The sequence below is a fragment of the Ovis aries genome, chromosome 15, assembly GCF_016772045.2.
Source record: "Ovis aries strain OAR_USU_Benz2616 breed Rambouillet chromosome 15, ARS-UI_Ramb_v3.0, whole genome shotgun sequence".
NCBI lineage: Eukaryota > Metazoa > Chordata > Mammalia > Artiodactyla > Bovidae > Ovis > Ovis aries.
Window position 1 is genome coordinate 54,682,279 of NC_056068.1, and position 23,968 is coordinate 54,706,246.

General features: G+C 37.6%; 1 protein-coding gene across 50 annotated transcripts in view; it reads left to right on the forward strand.

Annotated features, from left to right (window-relative positions):
• The window catches only part of EMSY (EMSY transcriptional repressor, BRCA2 interacting), an 81,249-nt gene extending 60,361 nt beyond the window's left edge, over positions 1–20,888 (forward strand). For 11 of the 50 annotated variants that reach the window (XM_060399457.1, XM_060399476.1, XM_060399460.1 and 8 more), the window contains 5 exons: positions 6,168–6,323; positions 10,187–10,338; positions 12,245–12,808; positions 13,774–14,274; positions 18,281–20,888. In XM_060399457.1, the coding sequence (XP_060255440.1) occupies positions 6,168–6,323; positions 10,187–10,338; positions 12,245–12,808; positions 13,774–14,274; positions 18,281–18,475 (1,568 nt within the window). In that variant the 3' untranslated portion in view covers positions 18,476–20,888. Of the gene's footprint in view, positions 1–4,297; positions 4,463–6,167; positions 6,324–7,331; positions 7,374–10,186; positions 10,339–12,244; positions 12,809–13,773; positions 14,275–18,280 lie in introns of all 50 variants that reach the window. The other 39 variants (XM_012096082.5, XM_042233275.2, XM_012096083.5 and 36 more) reach the window with 7 other exon arrangements.
• Positions 20,889–23,968: the final 3,080 nt, after the last annotated feature.

Here is a 23,968-nt window from a genome sequence, read left to right on the forward strand (position 1 = left end):
GGAGAAGCAGTTTAGGCCTTATACATTATTTCTGAACTGTCTTCTCACAGGCTAGAATAGAGACTTTCATCTTCACCTTATTATGGCACTTTGCTTAATCACCCTGGGAGGGTTCATTACTCCTGCTATACTTGGCTTCCAAAATTGCTTTGTACTACCAGCTAGTTTATCATTGATCATTTTATTTTGTACTTTTTTTGTTTGTTTAATATAATTATTTTCTCTTCACTAGGCTACTAACTTCTTAGAGGCAAGCATTATACTCATCTCTAAATATTCAGTATTTAGTGAAGACGTTAACTAGCTCTAAGTAGACACTCAGTAAAGTTTCTCTGAATGAACAAACAAAACAGCAACTGTAACAGCAGCTGTGGCACAGGGTTAAGCTTCAGCCTTATAAATTCATTTTTGTTTCCTGAGTCCAAAACATTTTTTTCTTTCTGGGGTTTCTCCTAACCTAGTGGGTGGGACTTTTAAGTTCTATACACCTGAAGTATTTTTACATACTGATAGACAGCTAGATGACCAACTCTAATAGTTCAGGATCATACTTGCCTAGGTCGCTAAATGAAAATTGGGCCACATGCCTTCCACAACTCCTCAGCTTTCCTTCCTATTTGCATCTTCTTTTTTTCTCTTTTTCACTTGAGAACAGGGTTATTGGGCTTATTGTGTTCCTTTTTTTTTTTTTTTAAGAAAGAAAAAAACGTTAAAAGGAAAACTTTATTTCCAAAAAAGGTTTTGAGTAGACTAGCTAGAATACAAGATTATGTGAAGTAAAATGGAAGAGAAAAAGAAGACAAAACCAAGGGTAGTAATTTAAGGTGGAACCTGTATGAGGCAAATATGAAAATGCATCCTATAAAGACATTGTTTTAAGTAACTTGGGATTCTAGGATGATTTTTCCAGAAGCTTCATGATCTCAGCAGGTCATGGTGAGGGTAAGAAATGAATGAAGGTTAAGCAAAACATACCGATACTTATTGCAGAACTTTTCAGAGTCATCATATGGTAATATATATTGTGAAAGATGAAGAGTGGCATATATAATATAAAATGCCCCCCAACTTTTTTGAGCATGGAACCCTTCTTTTGCAAAACATCTTAAAGAACTAAGGTTCTTTAAGGAACATTTGGGGGAAAGCTGTGTAAGCAGTTAAATACTGTGAAGGCTTTGTTTTTTTATGACAGTGTTTCAAAGGGAAGATAGCTATTACATCATGGAAAAGATACAGACATCTTGGGTTTAGTATAGAATAGATGGGTTAGATGCGTGCAGCATCTGGGAATCATTCTTATGAAGAGCAGTAGGTGGAGACAGGACATTTATCATAGAGAAGAGAAGATGAAGATTGGGTTGGGTTGTGGGGAACGTAGGAACTGTTGTCAGTTATCTTAAGGACTGTGACATAGAAGAGGGAAAAGAATTGGTCTTTGATAGGTACATGGGCAGAACTAGAACTGTTGAGTAGCAATCAGAAGACCTGTTTCCACTCCATACAAGAAAATTTTCTAATTGTCATAACTGTGCAAAGATGGAAAGAAACTGCCTTGGGAAACAGTGAGTTCTCTAGTGCTAGATTCCTGGACTGGTGGTGATATTTTGAAGATTTTAACATAAGATCGATGATAGTATTAAACATACTTTTAGATTTTATTTTTTCTAGCTGAGAGGTCTCATGTCTAGTTGAAAGTAGCTCAGTCGTGTCTGACTCTTTGCGACCCCGTGGAATTCTCCAGGCCAGAATATTGGAATGGGTAGCCATTCCCTTCTCCAGGGATCTTTACAACCCAGGGATCAAACCCAGGTCACCCGCATTGCAGGTGGATTCTTTACCAGCTGAGCTACCAGGGAAGCCTGAGAGGTCTTATAATTCTATGTAAATGTGATAGAAGCTTTTTATAGTAAAGACATAAGAGACATTCTTCCGTAGAGGTGCCTGAGTCTGCCTTCGGATAGCGTATATCTCTAGTACGTAACGTGTAGTATATGCCCAGTAAATGTTTGTTAAATGACCTCTGGGGAAAGATATCTGAGGGTCAGTAGGCCACCATCCCCAAGAGAGGTGGAGAAGTCTGGATGGATGCACACTGCATAATCAAATGGAACTGTTGTGTCAGGCTCCTGCTGTCTCAGTCGTTGCACTCTGACCTCAGCATCAGATTTGGTAGGCAGTAGATTTATCTCGTCTAAGCGTGAGCCAACAGTAGAGAGGAAAATCACTCAAGGAATGTTTTTCACGTTTAGGTTCACACTCATTCTGTGTCACAGCCGTTGTGGTTGCTGCACTGATGCTTTGTATGGTCAGCTGCACCTTTTGTGTATGGGCAAAAAGAGGAAAACCAGTCTCCCCAGTCCCTATGGGATGATGTTATGTGGGGTGATGTGTCTGATTAGGTGCTCCTTGTAGAAATGTGTTTTCTTTTTCCAGTCTTATTTTACCTTCTCTCTCCCAATGCAGTTTTTGCTTTCTTCTGGGTAGTTAATATGTGTATTTTATAGAGTTGGGTTGCAAAGTCATTCTTTGCCTATAGGTCCTTGCATCTAACCAAGGGGTACTTACAGCATCATGAGAGATTCTTAAAGTTGAGAACTAAGTTTATATAAAATGAATGATTCCCTAGTATAATCAGTTCTCTTTAGGTTTAATTTCTTATATATGCTCTTAGAATTAGTAAAGAAAAACTGCCATAGGCCTCACATGGCATTTGATATTACTTACATGATGTTGTTCTTCAGTCATCTAGATTTTTTTTTGAAACTTTAATGGAAATTGTACGTCCCTGGTGTGGCATATAGTCTACCTAGAGTTTAGAGGATAAGATAGGGAACAAATACAGTTTTGTTTTTATGGTAAATAAAAATTCCAGATATTTTGTATATTGATTTTGTTTTTTGGGGGAAGATAGGGTTTTCTTTGTTTTTGTTTTTGAAGAGTCATTCCTGCTGCTTCAACCTTTTTGAACAACTTTGTGGTTTTCAAAAATGTAAAATTCATAGAAGGGTGAACTTAAGTTGTACTTATTCTTGGTTTTGGGGCTGCATGAATTATTTTCTGTGATATTTTCACTGACCATTACAACTCATAGTAGTCTTTTTCTTTCTATTATATAATTGCCCTAATCATTTGACTTTTTCCCAGGATACAAAGCTACACACACACACACACACACACACACACACATTTTATGTCTCCTCCATTAGAATCTAAACTTGGGAGTAGGAGTCATGCTTTTATAGCCGATGTAATTTCTATGTGGTATCTTGAACCAAGGAGTTTAGGAACTTAACAGTAGTGTAGTATACTACACTTATACTACTTATTCCATCAACTTATTCTGTAGATGGAAAACTCAAATAATTTGTTGTTTGATTTTATGTGTCTAATATTTACATGCATACTTATATAGCATGGATATAATAAACCTTGAGTTAGTTAGGGCTATAATTTATTTTGAAACTAACAAAAAGGCTTAGAATTGAGAAATTTTCAGGCCACAACCAGAACAACAACAACAAAAATAAAACATTTCTATTGTCCTTCATAGTTTATAAAGCTCTTTTACAAATATTATTTCATTATACCCTCAGAAATCCTATGAGGTAGAGAGGTAATTTTATTGTAGCCATTTTAGAAATAGTGATACTAAGACCCAAAGAATCAACTTGCTGGTAATTGCTAGAGCTGGGACTGTAACCTAAGACTTTGAATTCTGAATGTTATATGTTTCCTATTATATCATGCTGCTTCTAGATCATTTATCCATTTTTCTTGTCAGTGGACAGGATTTCCTTTCAGTAACTCCAGTAAGTGTTGACTGAATGCTCAGGTTGTAATACAGAACACATTTTTAGGTGCATTGGGGAAAATAAGACTCATACCGCATTTCGTTCTTATGGTACATGGACATGCACCCACCTACAGAAATGCACACCTATTTATTATAGCAGTTATAACATTGAATTGTAATTTGTCTCTTTACATGTCTGTCTCTCCAACCAGATTGTGTGCTTCTTGAGCATCCTTTGATTATTCTGTGAGCTCCTTTATATCCTCAGTGCTAAGTGTAGACTGGCACATAGGTGCCCAGTCTGTTGAATCAATGAATGAATGAATAAGTGAATACAGACATGAAAGACATTATGTCCTCTGGGAGCTTACAGTCTTTTTGGGGAGATAAAGCATGAAGTTTGTAGTAAAACAAAGATTTTTTAAAAAAAACAAATTGTTTTTTTTTTTTTTTTAAGAGAAACTTTGTTTATAGGGTTTTTTTTTTTTAACTAATATAAAACAGATTCCCAGCCTGTAGTTCATGTAATTGCTTCCCGGCGTCAGGATTGGTCAGAACATGAGATTGCAATGGAGACTAGCCCCACCATAATTTATCAGGATGTATCCAGTGAATCACAATCAGCTACTTCAACAATCAAAGCTCTCTTAGAACTCCAACAGACAACAGGTATGAATTCACATGCTCAGCTGAATGAAGCATGTTTTCTCTAGAGATGGGTTGTGCTAAAGTACTACTACTGTTATATTTTCTTTGTTATTATTTGAGCACATTTCCCCCCTCTGGACTTGTCTATAATCATTGGTTCAGTCTGTTTACTTGTCAGTTCATTAAGATGTTCACAGGAGTACTGAAGGATAGATAGACTGTAGGCTATCGTTTCTATCAGAAGAAAGAAGAAAAAACAGCACAGTTCTTTTCTTCTCTCTCTCCAGCTTAAAGTGGACAATCCTGTTGCCTTTTGTCACCAGAAAGGAGTAGGTCTATCGATTTCTAAGCACAAGGATAAATGCAGTACATTTGCCAATTCTATTCAAGAATAGTAGAAGGCAAATTGGAGGGCCCCTGCCATCCTGCTTGATACTGGTGGAGCAGTTTTGTGGTCTTAAAACATTAAGGGCCTTGCTAACATTCTAATTTGTTTTTTTATCTTCATACTTCTTCGTATAATTTAACAACCTGAGCTTCCATGCAAAGCTGTTCTCATTTAGCAAGATCCAATCAGTATTTCCAGTTATTAAATGTCTTCTATAAACTCTAGGCAAAACTGTGTTAGTTATACTGACTTTTCTATTATAATAGATCAGATATTGTCAGAGTCCTTGGGGGGGAGACCTTAGTGATGATCTCGTCCAACCATTTCATTATGGATAAACATACTGAGACCTAGAGAGGTTATCCAGTTGGCTAGTGGCAGAGTGAGATTCCATGTCTTTTGATTCCCAGTTCAGTGTCCTCTCTACTTGTGGGGTGACTTTTGTATTCCTTTGGTTTTGTTTTACTTTCTTTAAATGATTATCTTGATTTTATCATATTTTATGCTTGGTGAGAATAATCTGAATGATTGCTTACTGGACTTAATTACTTACTGTTTGTTGTAACATCCACTCTATACTACCCAAAAAATACTAGCATTTATTTTAAGTCTTTTATTTTTTTATTGGTGTTATTTTTGGCTTTAGGCATTTCCTTAGCTCCTTGTCTTTGACATACTCAACTGTTTCCGTTAATGCCTTATAGAGGGTGGAAACCAAATAATTTTGTAGAAAAAGTGATAATTTAGAAAGTTATTCTATCCATGGAAACCATTCTTGATTCCAGACCATTCCATAGACATTTTTGCAGGAACATATTTTCCTAACAATGAATATTTTTATTCTTCAAGAGTCATAAAAATGTATCATTTCTTTGGGAATTATCTTGAATTTTTAATAGATCAAATTAAACCGGTCACTGTGTTGTGCTCTTCCGGGCAGTTGTGTCCTGGAGCAAATAATGCTAAGTAGTGCTTACTTACCCTTTGTTTTCAGGTTGGTGAACTGAAGAATACCAGGTACTGCCTTGACTAAGGGTAAAGGAAGTGTTCTAAAGGGAGTATGTACAAGGGAAACAGATCCAGTTGTTTGGCCTAGTGATAATAGGGGGCAGATTTTAGTGTGAGTGCATATGCGTTCTTGCTGTGCTACTGAGTATGCTTGTACAGGTTGTGCACTCTATAGCCATCCAGTAGTCTGCTGTTTTGTTTTCAACTTCCTATCTTCTTAGTCACTGCCCATGTGGCACCCCAGAGGTCTTGTTCATTTTTCCATGGACAACTCTGGTTTTAGTACTTGTTTGTAATAAAGTTAATATTTCCCCTGACTTTTTTATACAGTGAAGGAAAAATTGGAATCTAAACCAAGACAACCCACTATTGACCTGAGTCAAATGGCAGTGCCTATTCAGATGACCCAGGAAAAGAGACATTCTCCTGAAAGTCCATCAATTGCGGTGGTAGAGTCAGAACTAGTTGCTGAATACATCACTACTGGTAGGTGTCCTTTTAAAAAGTAGTATTAAGGTAGGAGTGCTACCTTTCTGGATTTCATGGGATGATTGGGGGAAAATATATTTTTTATATTTCTCGATCTCTTCCAGTTTTCTCTGAGAGCAGATTCACATTGTCTTTGGGATTCACCCTGTTTTTAATGATTAGAGGAAGAAAATTGATAGATTTTACAAAGTTTGCAAGTAATATAAAACTGTAGTTGGCCTTAAAAGAATATCTGTGAACATCAGGCAGCACTGGTAGTGAGAGGATAGAATATCTTTTATGGGGGAATAAATACTCATATACATTTGAATTTTTTAGTTTGGGGAAGGGGAAGTGGGTCAGGGGTGAAAGAAAGTATAAAATCCAACCTTCCTCCCCGTTTTTAATGTAAAGAAAAAAATGTGGAAAATTTTAAATCCTTGTAAATAGTTAAGAGTTGTGATGGAAAGCACATTAGGTATTTATGTGGTCTGGCAGCAAAACACTGATGATGTTTTTGGATGGCATATGTAGAGAAGTGAAGCAGGAAGGATAATAGATTCTTTCATATTCTGGTGAGACCACACCTGGAATACTGCTTTCTGTTTTGGGCACTCTATTACTTTGCAATTTGGAGGAGTTCAGAGAGTAGTAACGTGAATAATTAGGGCTTAGGAGAGATGACTTATGAGGCAGTATATAAAGAACACCTGTCTTCTGTTTTCTTAACCATAAGAGAACGTAAAGTTGCAAATATTTAAAGAATGAAAATACCAAAGTGGAAAAGGAATTTTTTGGCATAATTTTGGGAGATATTGTTAAGACTAATGGATTAAAATTGCCAAAAGGGAAAATCCAATTAAAAATTATGTAAAGCTATCTAGCATCTTTCTTTAGAGATACTTAGCAAAAAGCAGAGAGCAGTATGTTGGGAAAATCAATAATAACCTCTGGGGATAGACTAGATTATCAAACGGTAAATAGATAAAAAGACCTATGATATCTTCCCTTACTTATCCTTTTCAGAACGCACTGATGAGGGGACAGAGGTTGCTTTTCCCCTTCTAGGTAAGTGGTGTGCATCCATTTGTAGTAAAAGTAACTGAAGATAAAAGATGATTGTTTTGGGGGCAAACCACTTAATGGATGCGCTCTACTCTGATCTGGTAGAGGAAAGGTAAGCTCTACTCAGTAAAAGGGAGAAAGACTTTCCTTTTGCAGAGTAGTGGGATTCTTTCTCAGAAATGAGCAGTCTGACATTGGAAAAATAAGAGTTGTTTAAAGAAATAAGTGACTGTTTTATGGTGTTTACATGGCCCAGTTAAAGGTCACTTCAGCAGTTTTCCAAATATCTACTCTGTGACCTCCCTTCTATAATCTTCTCCCATCGTATCCTCAGCCTCACTGAGTGGTTTTTTTCTCTCTACTTCAAAGTCAACTTCCTGACCCTCTTGTATTATTCTGCAGTGGGTGTTATTTTTCTTTAACTTACGTACACTCTGGGGAATTACTATGAAGAGATTTTAGTTTCTTGAATTTATAGTATCTTGAGGATTATTCTTAAATGGTTTCAGTTGATCATCTATGGAATCTACTTCATTTCTTAATAAATGTAATAATTATAAAGATTAGTATGGGCAGTAAAAATGTTCCATATAATCTGATAATTTTGTCAGAAATTATATTTATTATTTTTCAAATGTCATTCATTTCTGATGATACTTCTATCAGTAAAAAGCTTCACTGATATGCTTGCTTAGTTTTAATATTATTCATATGATGTTTTTTCTCTTATTCAGTTGTATTATAAATGATTTCACTATTTGTTATTTTAATACAAACCATGACTCCCTTTTTTCCAGTTTCGTTGAGCACATATGAAAGATTGTATTAACTCATATAATTTAAAATGTATATATAAAGCTTATTGTGAAATGCAGTAAGATACTACAGTGCATTTATAAAAGAGTACTAATGGTGCTGCCTGTAACCTCATATCACATGTAGGCATATATATAGCAACAATAGAAAAACTGCATGTGTGGGACTTCCTTGGTGGTCCAGTGTCAGACACTCTGAGCTCAGAGCTTCCAATGTAGGAGGCCTGAGTTTAATTCCTGGTCAGGGAACTAGATCCTACATGCTGCAACTAAAAAGATCCTGCGTGCTGCAGTGAGGATCAAGGATCCTGCATGCAGTACTGGGACCTAGTGCAGCCAAATAAATAAATATTAGAAACATTTTCAAAAAAAGAAAGAAAGATGGCATTTTTGAATATAGATAAAATGTGTTATAAAAATGAAGCTTATTTGTATTTCACTGGATAGTTTTAAAGTTCTATACTCACAATGGCACTTTTACATTGATTTTGTAGTGATCATCTTATCTTTGGGCATTTGACTATGACTTTTCTAAGTATGGAACCACTACTACTTGAAATTGTAGATCAAGATATGAGAATTAGAACCATGGATTATTGAGGTTTTGATAGTCTCAAAATCCTTAGCTAATTTTACAGATTTATTTTTATCTGTTTCTGATTCAAAAAGTTGGTTTCTAATAACTAGACATTTTTAAAGCTCTGTAGAATAAGAAGTGTTGAGTATTTATACTGTTTAAAAAGTTGAAATTGAGGCTGATTAAAAGTGATAGTTTGGCATCAACATAGATGTGTAGTTTAAATGTATAGTTTACTCCATGGGACCTTCCAGCAAGAGACTAAGAGGTGGAATTATTTCTTGAACTGTACTCTTACTCATTTGTTTTGGATGAGCTGAATTTGAGAAGATGAAAGAACACTAACTTTTCTGTTATTTTGTTAACTTTATATTTTGGTACTTAACAATCTAAGGACCATTTTCAATTCATTACTTCATTTGGTCCTCTTCTAAGAAATACAATTTTAGCCCAATAAAAAACAAAAATAAAATAAAACCTATGAACTTTAGAGATTAATAACATAGAGTTTAAGTGACCTCTTCAAATTCACGTAGCTGATTGGTGGCAGAGTGGGACAGAATCCAATTGTGACTATTAATCCAGTTCTCCTTCTGTAGTATCACCTTGACCTTCTAAATCTTTAGGATATGAGATAGTGTTTTGTATATAAAGGAGTGAATGCTTCTGGTTTTTGTATTACATTTAGAACTGGGATCAAGAGGTTAAAAACTTGTACTGTCTCACTATCCCTAAAAATATTAGTCTAGGATTTGATTTGGAGAAGGCAATGGCAACCCACTCCAGTACTCTCGCCTGGAAAATCTCATGGACGGAGGAGCCTGGTGGGCTGCAGTCCATGGGTCACTAAGAGTCGGAAATGAATGAGTGACTTCACTTTTCACTTTTCCTTTCATGCATTGGAGAAGGAAATGGCAACCCACTCCAGTGTTCTTGCCTGGAGAATCCCAGGGACAGGGGAGCCTGGTGGGCTGCCGTCTATGAGGTCGCACAGAGTTGAACACGACTGAAGCGATTTAGTAGTAGTAGTAGGATTTGCTTGCAGAAATTGATTGTTGTTTTGTTACCTTAATGGGGTAAAGGTCACTGGAGAAAGAGCACAACTCACAGGAGGATATAGCTTTAAGGGACTTGTTCCTCCTTTGTGATAATAGTTTTCACAGTGCTTCCACATACATTTCTCATCTCATCCTTATAATAGCTCTGTTATTCCCATTTTACAGATGAGGACACAGAGTCTCAGAGAAGATAAGTGACTTTCTCAGAGTTACACAGCTCATAAATGGGCAGACTCTGGTCTTCTGCCTCCTAGTACCACACTTTCTCTCTGTGATGCAATCTCACAGACAGTTGTTTAAAATGACTACTGGTTACAGATGCTGTGGTGATTTCTGGAGAAATATCATCACCTCCTCTATTTTCAGTCAGCCACCGCTCCCAGCCCCAACAGCCCTCCCAGCCTCAGCGGACCCTCCTCCAGCATGTGGCTCAGTCACAGACTGCAACACAGACATCCGTGGTGGTGAAGTCCATCCCAGCTTCTTCCCCTGGAGCAATCACCCACATAATGCAGCAGGTTGTATCTCTTCTTTTTCCTTCTACCTTCTATAGCTGCTTCCTTCCTGAAATAAGATTCAGTTTCATCTCCTATTATAAGAGAGGAAATAACTGAGTTAAAGAGTGTTAGTATAGTTCTTTTCATCTGTGAGGGGTGAGTAAAGGAAATGAATTGAGCGTCTTAACACCAGAAAGTAATTAAGAAATAATATTCTTGGATCTTCTGTGAACTGTTAACGTTTGAAAAGGGTACAGCTATCTAGATGAATCTATGACATCAGAATTGGTCACTGTTTCTATGTATTTTCTTGTTATGGAAGGGTTTATCACTGAGGCAAGATTTTCAAATGAAATAGAAGTTGGCCTCTTTAAGCTGTTTGATGCTGAGTTTTTCATTTGTTTTAGTTTTTTGCTTTCATAATGAATCCTTATGGGAACATTAAAAATAACTAGGTAAATATTATTTGACTTCTTTTATTGAATATGACCAACTGAAGAAGAGACTAACAGGAAGGAAAATGAATTAATATAAAACAAAATGTGATACCAAGGGTAATGGGGAAAAGGTAAAAAATACATTGATATATTGATTTTGTGCCAGATACTGTGCTTTGAGCTTTAAATGCTTTAACTTATTTAATTCTTGCTATGAGCCTGCAAGGTGATTATATCATCCCTCTTACAAATGAGGAAACTCATGCCCATAGAAATTAAATAACCTATTCTGGATGGCAGAACCAGGATTTAAATCTAAAGAATCCTGCCTCTATTATAAAGTGATATCATAAATATCAGATTTAAGCATGACTTATCATTAGTAGCCACATAAATTATCATTACTCAACTGGTAGCAGTTGACCATAATTACAGGCAAACTACTTGAAAGGCATGAAGAAATTGTTGAATTAAAAACCTGTTTATGTAAGGTCATTGTGAGATAGGGGAGAGTTTCGATTTGATCTCAGAGTTTTAAAGTTTAAGTAAATGTATAGCATTTGATAAAGCAGTGGGAAGAATGGGATTGGGATGGATCTTCTGTCACTGAGGGAAAGCAGATGGCCAGAGATTTTGCTGGGTGTTAGCTCTCAGCCTGGAGTCTGGCCCTCATCTGGCTGTCCTGACATTGACTTTTCTCAAGACACCCGTGGAGGTCGGATAGCTGGCTCTAACCAAGATCACTCACGATCGCCGCCGCCTCCCAGCGCTGTTGTGACTGACATCAGGCCATCGCTGTTTCTCCTGACAGGAGTGCTCTTGTCACTGCCACAGTTTCCTTCCCTCCTGGGAGGGAGCCGGGTGTGGGAGAGCCGTTGCCTGGCGGGCGTGGAACCTGGGCGAGGAGGGCTAGGGCAGAGGGCAGATCACTCAGACCTTGCTAGGCCTGGCCACCCGTCTCCACCCTTAGCAAAGAGGCCCTCTGCAGAGACTGGGATGGGCAAGGCCCTCAGACAATGCCTACCTTCTGGACCATGCTGAATGGGTGCACAGCACAAGTGGGCGTCTCTGAACCTTGGATTTTCTCTAGATACTTCACTTCTGGGTTGCTGTGTTCTTCCTTTGGATAGATGAACAGCTCTGGAGCTGTGTCCTGAGCCAGGGACCCTTTTCTTTTCCCATCTTGTGCTGTGCTTACAGAGCATCCTTATTTTTCTTACCTTTTAAGTTCTGGGCCCTCTGAGAGTTTTCTTACTGCAGTACATTTGCCAGTTTTTGCGGTACTTAATGTCTAAGAGTTGAAATTTTAAGAGTTTCAATCTAAGGCTGCCTTTAGATTTAGAGACCTTGAGAGTTTTTTGGTCTTCTTAGGTTCTCCCTTCTGAAAATTTTGAATGATTCTCATAATCAAGTCTTTTCCAATTTGAGGAAAATGTAGCAATATAGGTGTTTTTCTTATTTCATTCTTACTTTGTGCCTTTTTTACTTAGGCATTAAGCAGTCACACTGCTTTTACCAAACACAGCGAGGAACTTGGAACTGAGGAGGGCGAGGTTGAAGAGATGGACACTTTAGACCCTCAGACAGGCCTGTTTTATCGATCTGCCCTGACTCAGTCACAGTCAGCTAAGCCGCAGAAACTTAGCCAGCCACAGCTGGAACAGACTCAGCTGCAAGTGAAAACTCTGCAGTGCTTCCAGACTAAACAGAAGCAGACCATCCACGTGCAGGCAGACCAGCTCCAGCACAAACTCCCGCAAATGCCCCAGCTTTCCATCAGGCATCAAAAACTCACCCCTCTCCAGCAAGAACAAGCACAGCCCAAGCCAGATGTACAGCACACACAGCATCCCATGGTGGCCAAAGACAGGCAGCTTCCTACCTTAATGGCACAGCCCCCACAGACTGTAGTACAGGTGCTTGCCGTGAAAACCACGCAGCAGCTCCCTAAACTGCAGCAGGCTCCGAACCAACCAAAAATCTACGTGCAGCCCCAAACCCCCCAGAGCCAAATGCCGCTCCCAGCCTCTTCAGAGAAACAGCCGGCAAGCCAGGTAACGGAATATTGATAGCATGCAAAGTTAAACTTCTCTGTTCACGGAAAAAAATGAAAACATCACGACCCTATCGTGATTAGCGGTGCATTCTCCTGGCAAGAGGAAACTCAAAAGCCTCATTACTCTGGTATTACTTTACTCCATCAGAAGGTTGACATTAGGGAAGAAATGTACGCATTAATATAGGAAGAAAAAAAGCATAGCACTCAGAACTTGAATTCCCAGGCAGTTTTTAATGAAATAACTTCAGCATTGATCAATAATGCATAGATATACCTAAATTATTTTTATTTTTTTAGGCATAAAGTATTTATTTCCATGCCTGTAATCTCTTATTTCTGTGGCAATAATGCTAATAAGTAAACTACAGTCTTTTAAGGAGCTTCATTGACCGTCTTCATTTGTAGTTTACACCACCACCATTTGGTTAATGAATTTATCTTCTAGATTTCAGAGGAATTATCTGTGAATATTGAAAAGAAAAATTATATTAGGGAAAATTAGTGGCTTTGGAGTGATGTATATGTATATGTGTGTGTTATAAATACATATATATATATATAGAATATGTTTGTATGAATGTATTTTGAAGCAAAAGATTGAAAAAACCCTACTTTTATTTTAAAAAGCTGAAGATTATATGAAATGATTTGAGATGGGTTTAAGGTGTACTGTGTGGGGATGTAAATCCCAAGGAAAACAAGGCTGCTGTGACTTTTTTTCCTTTACTGCTATGAACCTTGGCTGGCTAAACAAAGGTTCTTTTGACCCCTCCTCTTTCGCTAGGTTTCTTAAAGGTAACCAGATACTTTCCCATCAGCCCTCTTATTGAAACACCAAGCTTCAAAATATCTTCCTAGTATACAGCACAAATGTTTCTTTTGCCATTATTGTCTGGGGTGTTTGATAGGTTTTCTCAAAGATATGTAGCTGTAACACACACAACCCCAATTTGTTTTCAGGTGGAGCAGCCAATTATAACCCAAGGATCCTCTGTTACAAAGATAACTTTTGAGGGGCGCCAGCCTCCCACAGTTACAAAGATAACTGGTGGCAGTTCTGTGCCTAAGTTGACATCACCAGTTACAAGCATATCTCCCATTCAGGCCTCTGAGAAGACAGCAGTGTCAGACATTTTGAAAATGTCTTTGATGGAAGCTCAGATTGATACAAATGTAGAGCATTTGGTAGTGGATCCCCCAAAGAAGGCTCTTGCCACTAGTGTGCTCACTGGTGAAGCAGGATCATTACCCTCCACCCATGTGGTGGTGGCAGGGATGGCGAATTCCACTCCCCAGCAACAGAAATGTAGAGAGTCCTGTTCAAGTCCATCTGCTGTTGGCCCTCCCCTAACGACAAGGAAAATCGATGCACCAGGAGTGCCTGCGACAGGCCAGTTCATGCGTATTCAGAATGTAGGCCAAAAGAAAGCTGAAGAGAGCCCAGCAGAAATTATCATCCAGGTAAGAATCAGAAGGAACACAAGAAATCTTGGGTGTCTTGAGGGTTGTGGGTTTGGTGTGTTTTGGGATGTCACAGGAAGAGTCAAGCCAAAATGGCAAAGAGATTATCAAATTTGATTTATTACCTATTACAAATATACAAGTTTATAATTATTTTCTGAAACAGAGTCCTAGAAAATTGATAGATATTATCACAGCAGTACACCTTAGAGACAGTCAAGGGCCCTGAGCCCCTGTGTCCGCTTGATTCATAGATGCAAGCCACACTTGCCAGTGTTGACTCAGCAGTCAACCTACAAAATCAGCAACTTTCCAGGTCAAATTTTGGGCTTCTCAGCCTTTGCCTAGAGTATAAGTAGTTTGTACTCCTGGGATATAACTGGATTGTACTCCTATTTCAAGTTAATTTCAGAGACCCTTGTAGAAACACAGTTCTTGATCTTGATCCAAATTTATGGTTTTCAGCACTATAAAACCTTAATTAACTGAAATGTCTAGAGAACCATGTTGTAAAAGAATGTTTCTTAGTAATTTAATTTTATAACTAACTTGGGATTAACCGTAAAGCTTTGCTTTTTATTTCAATCATTATATTATTGAAAAATCTTATTATGGTTACTCTCCTGCCTTGGTAAGTACAGGCTAGTGAACATGACATTATTGACAGTAGATTTTCCTATGCCTCACATTCCCTTCATTCTATAATTCATCTGTTATCATATATAATCCAAACTGAAGAGTTACTGGGTCCAGACTAGCTTTTAGAAGTTGTGTTTTATTTCCTTCTCTCCTTGCAAGGTTTCAGGCTTTTTTCTTGACATTTGTCATTTTTTGCTTAGAAGGTATCAGAGCAGCACATTTTAGTTAATTGAGAATTTGGATTTATTGAAATGCGGATAATCTAGTATTTACTATGAATGGTAGTATTTATTGTACTATATTGTGTGAGTTAGACTATTCTGTAGTAAATTTTGCCTTTCCTGTGATCCTAAGCCATGAAAGAATGCAAGTTGACTGATATTAACCCAGATAGGATTTATCTTAGTATAGGGGAAATGCTTAAACGCAAATAGATCTGGCCATTGAATTATTCAAACATTTTGTTCCTGTCAAAACAAATAGTGAACTAAATAATCGTTGACCAAATGGATTTGTTACGTGTTTTTTCCCCCTGAAGAGGTAGCATTGCCTGCTAAGTCGCTTCAGTCGTGTCTGACTCTTTGCGACCCTATGGACTGCACCAGTCTCCTCTGTCCATGGGATTCTCCAGGCAAGAATACTGGAGAGGGTTGCCATGCCCTTCTCCACTGAAGAGGTAGGGTTTGGTGGAAAAGGAGGTTTCGTGGCTTTGCTATTCACTGTGTGACTTTGGGCAAGACTACTTAACCTCACTGTGCCTTAGTTTCCTCATCAGTAAAATGGGAATAAGGAATGCCTACTTTACGTGGTTGACATAAGGATTATATAAAATTGAGATGAAGCACTTAGCACAGTACCTGGCTTGTAGTGATTGCCCAATATATGATAGCTATTCCTATTTTTACTAAAATTTACTGTGGCCCCTGGCAGTTTAAGTTCTTTAAATTTGTATACTTGCTAAATTGAAAATTATTTTGAATAGCTTATATGGAAATTATTTTCTATACTTCATGAACAGGGGTTAAAATGTAATTTGCTTCCTGTATCAAAGATGATAGCTAATGAGTAGGTTCTTTGCAAGATTACTGAGCTAATTTTTAGCATTTACTATGTGCTGGGTTGATGTGTCACTGTGTCAGAGGGAAGAGCAGCATTAAGGACCAAGCTTTTGGAGTCAGAAATATCTAGATTTGAATCCCATAATCCTTACCTACTTTGTGGCTTTGAGCAACAGTTAACCTCTATTCCTGTGATGACGGGAAAACAATAACAGCTCAAAGAGTTGTTTTGAGGATTGAGTAAATATCTGGTTAAGTGTCCTATATAGAGTAATACTCAATAAGGATAGCTCTTGTTGTTATAATCATCACTAACAGATTGTTGGAACATTTATTTTCAGGTCTCAGTAGTTATGCTTAGCTTTGACCCAAAGTATTGATTTTTACTCATTCAGTAAAATACCTACTGACTTGAGTGAAGGAAGTCTGCAGAAGTTCCTTGATTTCTTGAAAAGTGTTCTGTAAAAATTCAGCATGTTTAATATTAAGTACCTTGTAGACAGATAATCCATATTTCTTTTATTCATTCATTCATTCCACATGGATTATTTGACCTCTGTGTTCCAGGCACTGTGCTAGGTGTAAGGATAGAGGAGTATACAAGATGAATGTATCTTCTGTTTTAAAGGAGTCTGTATGTATATAGAATTCATAGAATTCAGATCTGTAGGGATATTTAAAGCATATCTTTTCTAATTATCTTATTTTACACAAAATTAAACTAAAGCTTAAGAAGGGAAGTGACTTATTCAGAGGTCCACAGCAAGTCACAGCTAGAGCTGAACTAAAATTCTCACCCCACCAGCGACTTTTTCACAGTGATCAGCTGCATGGAACAAGGGCAGGAGCGTGAGGGAAGACAAAAAACTTTACCACTTCAGAATCAATGCCTAGGCATTTTACACTATTTTCTTGAGAGTGTTAAAACTAAATTTGCATCTCTCCTCAGTGGAAGGTTGTTTTGATTAGGTATATTTTCAAAATGCTGGTATTCAACTTTGCTCCTGGGTTCTTTATGTTAAAGATACATCATTCATTGGGAAAGTTAAGAATCCGTTGGCAATGCAGGAGACCTGAGTTCAATCCCTGGGTTGGGAAGATCCCCTCGAGAAAGGAAAGGCTACCTACTCCAGTATTCTGGCGCAGAGAATTCCATGGACTATATAGTCCTTGGGGTCACAGAGTCAGACATGACTGAGTGACTTTCAGTTTCAATGTGTGCCAGACCCTGTTCAAAGGTGTGGGTATCTAGCAGTGAAAAAGATAGTCAGGATCTGTGCTCTGGTTCAAACTGTCTTGGATCTTACATTCTAAGGATGAGAAGAAAATAAAGAGATGATAAATCAATAAAGCAAATGTACAGAACATAATAGGGGTTAGGGGTGGGATCGACCCAGTACTCTGGTTCCCCTTCATAGAAGGAAGGCTTCTCAAAGCCTTTTACTTGAAGCATTTGAGCTAAGATGCAGATGATAAGAATGGAACCAGCCATGTAAAGATTTAGAGGAAGGATATTCCAGAAAGAGGGGAAGAACTAGTGCACACACCCTGTGGCACAAGTGAGTTTGGCATAAGGCTGGAGACATAGTAAGGTTTTTGATTTATAGCAAGAACAATAGGAAACAACTGTAGAATTTTAAGTAAGGGTATATATGATATGAACTGATATGCCTTTTAAGAAGGTATATAATAAAGTTGAGAAAAAAAGAATCTGACAAGGCAGTATGGCCTAATACATGTTTATCTTTTGGTACTTTTATTGTTTAAAAGACTGTTTGTCCTCTCTAGCCTTATTTTCAATAAAGATTATTATAATGTGACCCAAACAAATAAGTTCACCTTTGAACTACCAAAGGGCTTAGAAATATTGTGGTATCAGTGGATTAATCATTCATCTTGCAGAAGCAAAATCTGATGCATTTACATTTAAAATTTGCTTAATGACCAAATAAAAATATCCTCAGAGTTTGTCTCTTGAATTAGGCATGGACTTCAGCCTCCTTTGTTAGAAGAGGCACCATCAAGGAGTGGAGAGATCACTTTGCGTTGTAGAGGACTTGGATTTGAATCCTGGCATCCTAGCATTAAAGCTGACCAACTGTGTGACCGTGATTAAGTCACTTACTATCTTAGTTTCCTCATTTGTAAAATGGGAATAGTATTAAGCATCTAGCATAGTGCCTGGCATCTAGTAGTTGTCCAGTTAATGTCAGTTTCCTTATTTCCTTCCTTGTTATTGTTGAGGACATCCTTCTGTTACCTTTTTTTTTTTTTTAACCATGAAGCTTCTTTCCTGTCTTCTCTTCCAGGCCATTCCCCAGTATGCTATTCCTTGCCACTCCAGCTCCAACGTGGTTGTAGAGCCCAGCGGGCTTCTTGAACTGAACAATTTCACCAGTCAGCAGTTGGATGATGATGAGACGGCCATGGAGCAGGACATAGACAGTAGCACAGAGGATGGAACTGAACCCAGCCCCTCTCAGAGTTCTGCTGAGCGATCCTAGTGTTTGGACACAGGAGTGCACTTTAAAACCTACTTGGTTACCAAGTGTCCAGGGAAGCCCTTGTATTTTGATGTCTAAAGAGAGCACTTTGCCCATGCTTAGACTGTGGACCCTGAAACAGCAGTGTTTCAACAAGAATTGCTGCAGGAGTAGCATTTTAAAACAAGATAAAACTCACAGGGGAATGTACTTTTTTTTAGAAAAAGGAAAAAGATGCACATCTACGGTGACATAAGACCTGATATTCTTTCTCTGTTGGACCATGGCTAAAGGAAAAGTTTGTCTTGCAGTGGAAAGAGTCTTTTCCTGTGAATGTTCCTCAACTGGTTTCTACTGAGCAAACACCATCAAAAAAGGAGAATGTGAATAGCTTGTATTTTGAAACAGTGTGTCAGGAACAGTGGTTTTTTTTTTAAATCTTGTATGTTTTTGCAAATCCCTCCAAGTGCTGAATTGGTTAACATTTTACATCTCCTCAGTTCATATTTTATAAAATAACTAGTTCTTTGATACTGGCATTAAAGAATCCTTGTTAGATGGTGGAAATCAGGTCCCTAACCAGTGGGAAAAGCTTTTTTGGGTGGTTTGTACATTCTCACCAGTTGTATGCTAATTTATTGCGTTGTCCTTCCTTTGTGCTCTAGGCAGCACACTTGCTTTCTATTTATTTAAATGTAAACATTTCAAAGCAGGCCATATTCCTTCTGACAAATTTCCTGTAACCCAGGAGTGTCTACCCTTTCCACCTCCCACCCCCTCCCCCTTTCTCCTTTAAGAAAACTTATGAGAAAATGTTTCATTGTGAAACAGAGGAAAAATATTTTCTAGTCCAAAGGAAATGTTCAGTTATGTTCAGGAAAACAAATTATTCATATGATGCTATCTTAACACTGAAATTGCACATTCATGTTGGACTGAAACTTTGAAAATAACTTTTACATACCTTTGTTTAACCCCCTTTGAAATGTATAAAAAGTTCATTTACAGTTCTAAATGTAATGTTTTTAAGCATTCTACCTTTTTAGGACATGATTTGTTTAAGCAATATGTATGGGTCTTGTGATCACTGTCTGTCACAAGTAGAGTGAAGGGTAAGAGGGTGGGAATGGGTGAGTCAGTTTTGACAAGTTGTGGCAAAGGAAACTATACTTTTCATTTTTTTAAAAAATGTAAATAGAAAAGTTTTTAACGGTTTTATATAGATTTCACTATAAGCATTTTAAGACTGACAAATGTTGAACTGTATATACATATATCAGCATAACTGCCCAATTTTTTGGTGCTGAAGTACTGTAAAGTAGAATTCATCAATGGTCTCCTAATTTTTACATCTATATCTGGAAAAAAAAAAAAACCAACTGTGATCCTATAGTTAATAAATTCCCACTAGAGTGACACTGAAGATTTAAACACAGGCATTCACAGATGCACTGATTTGTTGTACTTGTCGTTATTTCTGCTACATGATAATGACTTATACCCATAGATGGAGCTGTTGGGTATTATTTTATTGTACAAATTCCTGTTTAAAAGACTTTGTGACTGTTTCTAGTTAAGTAATTTTTTTAACCTTTTGGGTTATAGACTTCTTTGAAAATCTGATGACACTTTGAACTCTCACCAAAAAGTGAAAACTCTCACATGCCAATATACATGTTAGGTTTTGCAATTTTTAGAGGTTCATGGGCCTCTAAGCCTACCTATGTGTTCCAGGTTAAGCCCTCTGTTAACGGTCAGTCCATTACTTACAGATGTAAGTTTTTATGAAATAAAATATCTTTTAAGTATTCATGGATCAGGTAACAGCAAACTTGAATAAAGTCATTATGTTCTACTTCTGCATATTCCGGCACCATAGCATACCTGTGTCCCTTTGAGAATTTAGCCTTAATATGTTTCAGCAACTAAAATGGCAGATGAAATTTCCATAGTCTGCATTTTTAAAAATTAGTATATATTTTAACAAATTATCAAATGAGGGATTTAATTTTTTTTCTTTTAAAAACTGTTAATCTCAAGGACAGCATGAATTTCAATTTATTTGACAAATATTAATTAAACATCTTCTGTGTGTGCTAGATGCTAGGCTAAAGCACCAGGTATGTACCATAGTGAATAAACAGAAAATCCTTCCCTTGTGGAGTTGACAAGCAGGGTTACTGGCTGATGAAATGGATATGAAGGCTAAAGGAAAGAAGAAACAAGAGTGGCTCTTAGGTTTCTTAATTTAGTGGGTGGATGGTAATGCCATTCATGGATCTCTAGGCATCCTTTAACTGAAAATCTTAGCCTTAAATCTTTTACTGTTTCATATGTTTAAGTTCATAAATGTAAGTTTACATCACCCATGTGAAAGATATTCCAAGATTACAATGCAAATGCTACAAAATGAATAAAACCCTAACAACTGTTATAAGCAGTGATAAGAAAAATCTGTTTGGTTTAAAGGAAACTTTGATAAATGCTTCATACTAGCAGTTGCAGTTTATGGTGAAATTACAGAACTTTAAAAAAATGAGCAGTTTTACTGAGATTACTTCACATCATACCATTCACCCATTTAAAGTATTACAGTTCAGTGGTTTTTTAGTGTATTTAGAGTTGGGCAGTCATCACTACAGTCAATTTTAGAGCATTTGTATAACCCCTCAAAGAAACCTTGTATGCCTGAAACCACCACCACCCTGGCCCTGGGTATCCTCTAATCATTTCTGTCCCTATGGATTTATCTGTTCTGGACATTTCATATAAATGGAACCATGTAATATGTGGTCTTTTATGACTGACCTCTTTCACTTAATGTAGTGTTTTCAAGGTTCATTCATGTTGCAGCGTGAATCAGTGCCCCATTCCTTTTTATGGCTCAGTAATAGTCCACTGTGTGGATATACCACATTTTGTCCATCCATCAATTGATGGGCATTTGTGTTGTTTCTGCTTTGAGGCTCTTATGAATGATGCTATTATGAACATTTGTGTACACGTTTTACATAAGTTTTCAATTCTCTTGGGTAGATATCTAGGAGTGCAATGTCTGGGTCATGTGGTAAGTATTTTTAACAGTTTGAAGAACTGTCAAACTCTTTTCTACAGTGACTGCACATTTTATATTCTTGCCAGCAGTGTTGGAGATCTCCAATTTCTCTGTGTCTTGGCCAACACTGGCTGTAATTTTCATTGTAGTTATGCTAACATATGAAGGGTCCTGATACATATTTCCTTGATGGCTAGTGATGAGTATTTTTTCATGTGTTTATCGGCCATTCATACATCTGTGGAGAAATGTTCTTTGCCTGTTTCTTAATTAAATCATTTTCTATTTTATTATTTAAATTGAGAACTTTTGAAGTACAGAAATATTACTACTCTTAAAAGTAGGTTTTCTGGAAATTAATTCATCACCCTTAAAATCTTAATCAGGTTCTTGTTCTTCATCTCTAATGTAGCAAATTACTTAACATCCTTAAAAATGTATAGAGCTTTATAGTTGAAAATGCTTTTGAATACATTTCAATACACTGCTGTGATAGGAGACTTCAGTAGCACCTGGGATGGTGCAAAGGAAATAGTAGTTAGGTTTTGAGTTCTAGGCTCCTCTGTTTATTCGTCATATGAACTTGAGGAAGTCACATTTTCCATAATTCTGATCCCGTAGAATTATTGTGAAGATCAAATGAAATTGTTTATGTGAAAATGCCAGGCACAGTTGTGCTCTATTTTGTAAGCCTTTTAAGTTTGGTGATCTATTTTTTAAGTCTAGTATTTGTACCACTACCACTTAAAAAACTGAGGGCTCAGAGACAGGTGATGAGCCTGTCCTCACAGGTTAAATGCTAGTAGGCATCATGCTGAACCATGAGTTGCTACTTTCCATAGAAAAGTATATTTGTGCCACCAGACACAGGACTGATCTTTGGAAGGTCAGAGGAACTTGGCGTTGGTCTTTAAGGTGATCATCGTGCCAGCCTAACATGCCTTCACTCAGAGGTGCTCAACTCAGTTTAATTATGTGTCACAAACTCCTGATAAGAGGAAGTAGAGTGAGAAAGCACCATATGGGCAAAGCCTTTCCAAGAAAGGACAGTGAGAAACAGTCTTTTGCCTCTGCTTGAAGGTTTATAAGCCTTTATGTAAGTGAGGTTTGATGACCTGTATATATAGAGAGAGAGAGAGAAAAAAGAAACACCGTACAATTGTACTTGTGAGAAGGCCCACTCTTGCCTTTTTCTCTCTTCCTTACTTACATATACTTTTTTTTTTTTTTTAAAGCTAGCCTGAGTTTGATTCCTGACAAGCCATGTCAGTTTGGACAAGCTCTAAGGGACTTAAAACAGCAGAAGATGGAATGAATTATAATTCCTACTTTTAAAAAACTGATAGGTGAGCAAAATTCCTCCAAAGTGGTTCTTTCTGACTTTTTCTTTCTCTTCCAAAAAAATCAGTAGTTACTGTATACTTGCTTTGCATAGACATCAGGGACACAGTTGTCAGCTGGGGGAGAAGCCCTTGTCCTCATGGAGCTTCAGCATAGCAAAGGAGATAATGTTCATCAAAGATCACACCTAGATCTATTCAGTGTTCAATGCTGTGACAGAAAGTGCCATGATAGCATATGAATGGGGAGGTTGGGGAGTTTTCCTTCAGGAAAGACTGTAACCTGTAATCTGAAGGAAAAGGACTGAGCTAGGCAAAGAGGAGGGCAGCAGCTGTCCGGTAGATGGATAGCAGATACAAAACCCTTGTGGTGGGAGGGGACTTCTAGGCCAGTGTGGCAGCAGTTTGGAGAGCAAGCGCAGTGAGTACAGTGGGAGTGGAAAATAGAGACCAAACTATATGGATCTTACAGCTTGTTATAAAAGTTTGAATATGTTTTATAAGAACAATGAGAAGTCATTAAAAAGTTTTAAGCCATTAGAGCCAGTAAAATGAATTAATACTTCTATAAAATATTTGGAGTTACGTTGGTTCATTGGAACATAAGAACATTTAACATTTCTTTTTTGATGCCAGTCTCATCTTTTCATGTCCTTTTTCTCTAACATCTACAGTGGTTCCCCAGCACTGCGGAATCTGGTATTCAAGGTTTTTAGCCATAGCTTCAGCTTAGGTTTCTGGATTCATCCTTCATTTCACTACCCTGGTCTGCTGCCTGTGTACCCCACCACACACACAGTTTATGCTGTTAGAAAGTCTCACTCATTCCTCAAAGCCCAGCTTGACTTTCACCTCCTTTGCTAAGACTGCCCAGATCTCTTCAAGGAGAATTCATCCCACCCCACTGCTAGGTTCTTCTAGCATTTTGGGAGAAACGTGTGTTTACTAATCATTTATCATTAGTGAACTGTTTGTAGCATGTGAATCTTCCTTATAGACATCTTTTCGGGAGGGGGTCAGTTCAGTTCAGCTCAGTCATCTCTGACTCTTTGTGACCCCATGGGCTTCAGCACGCCAGGCTTCCCTGTCCATCACCAACTCCCAGAGCATGCTCAAACT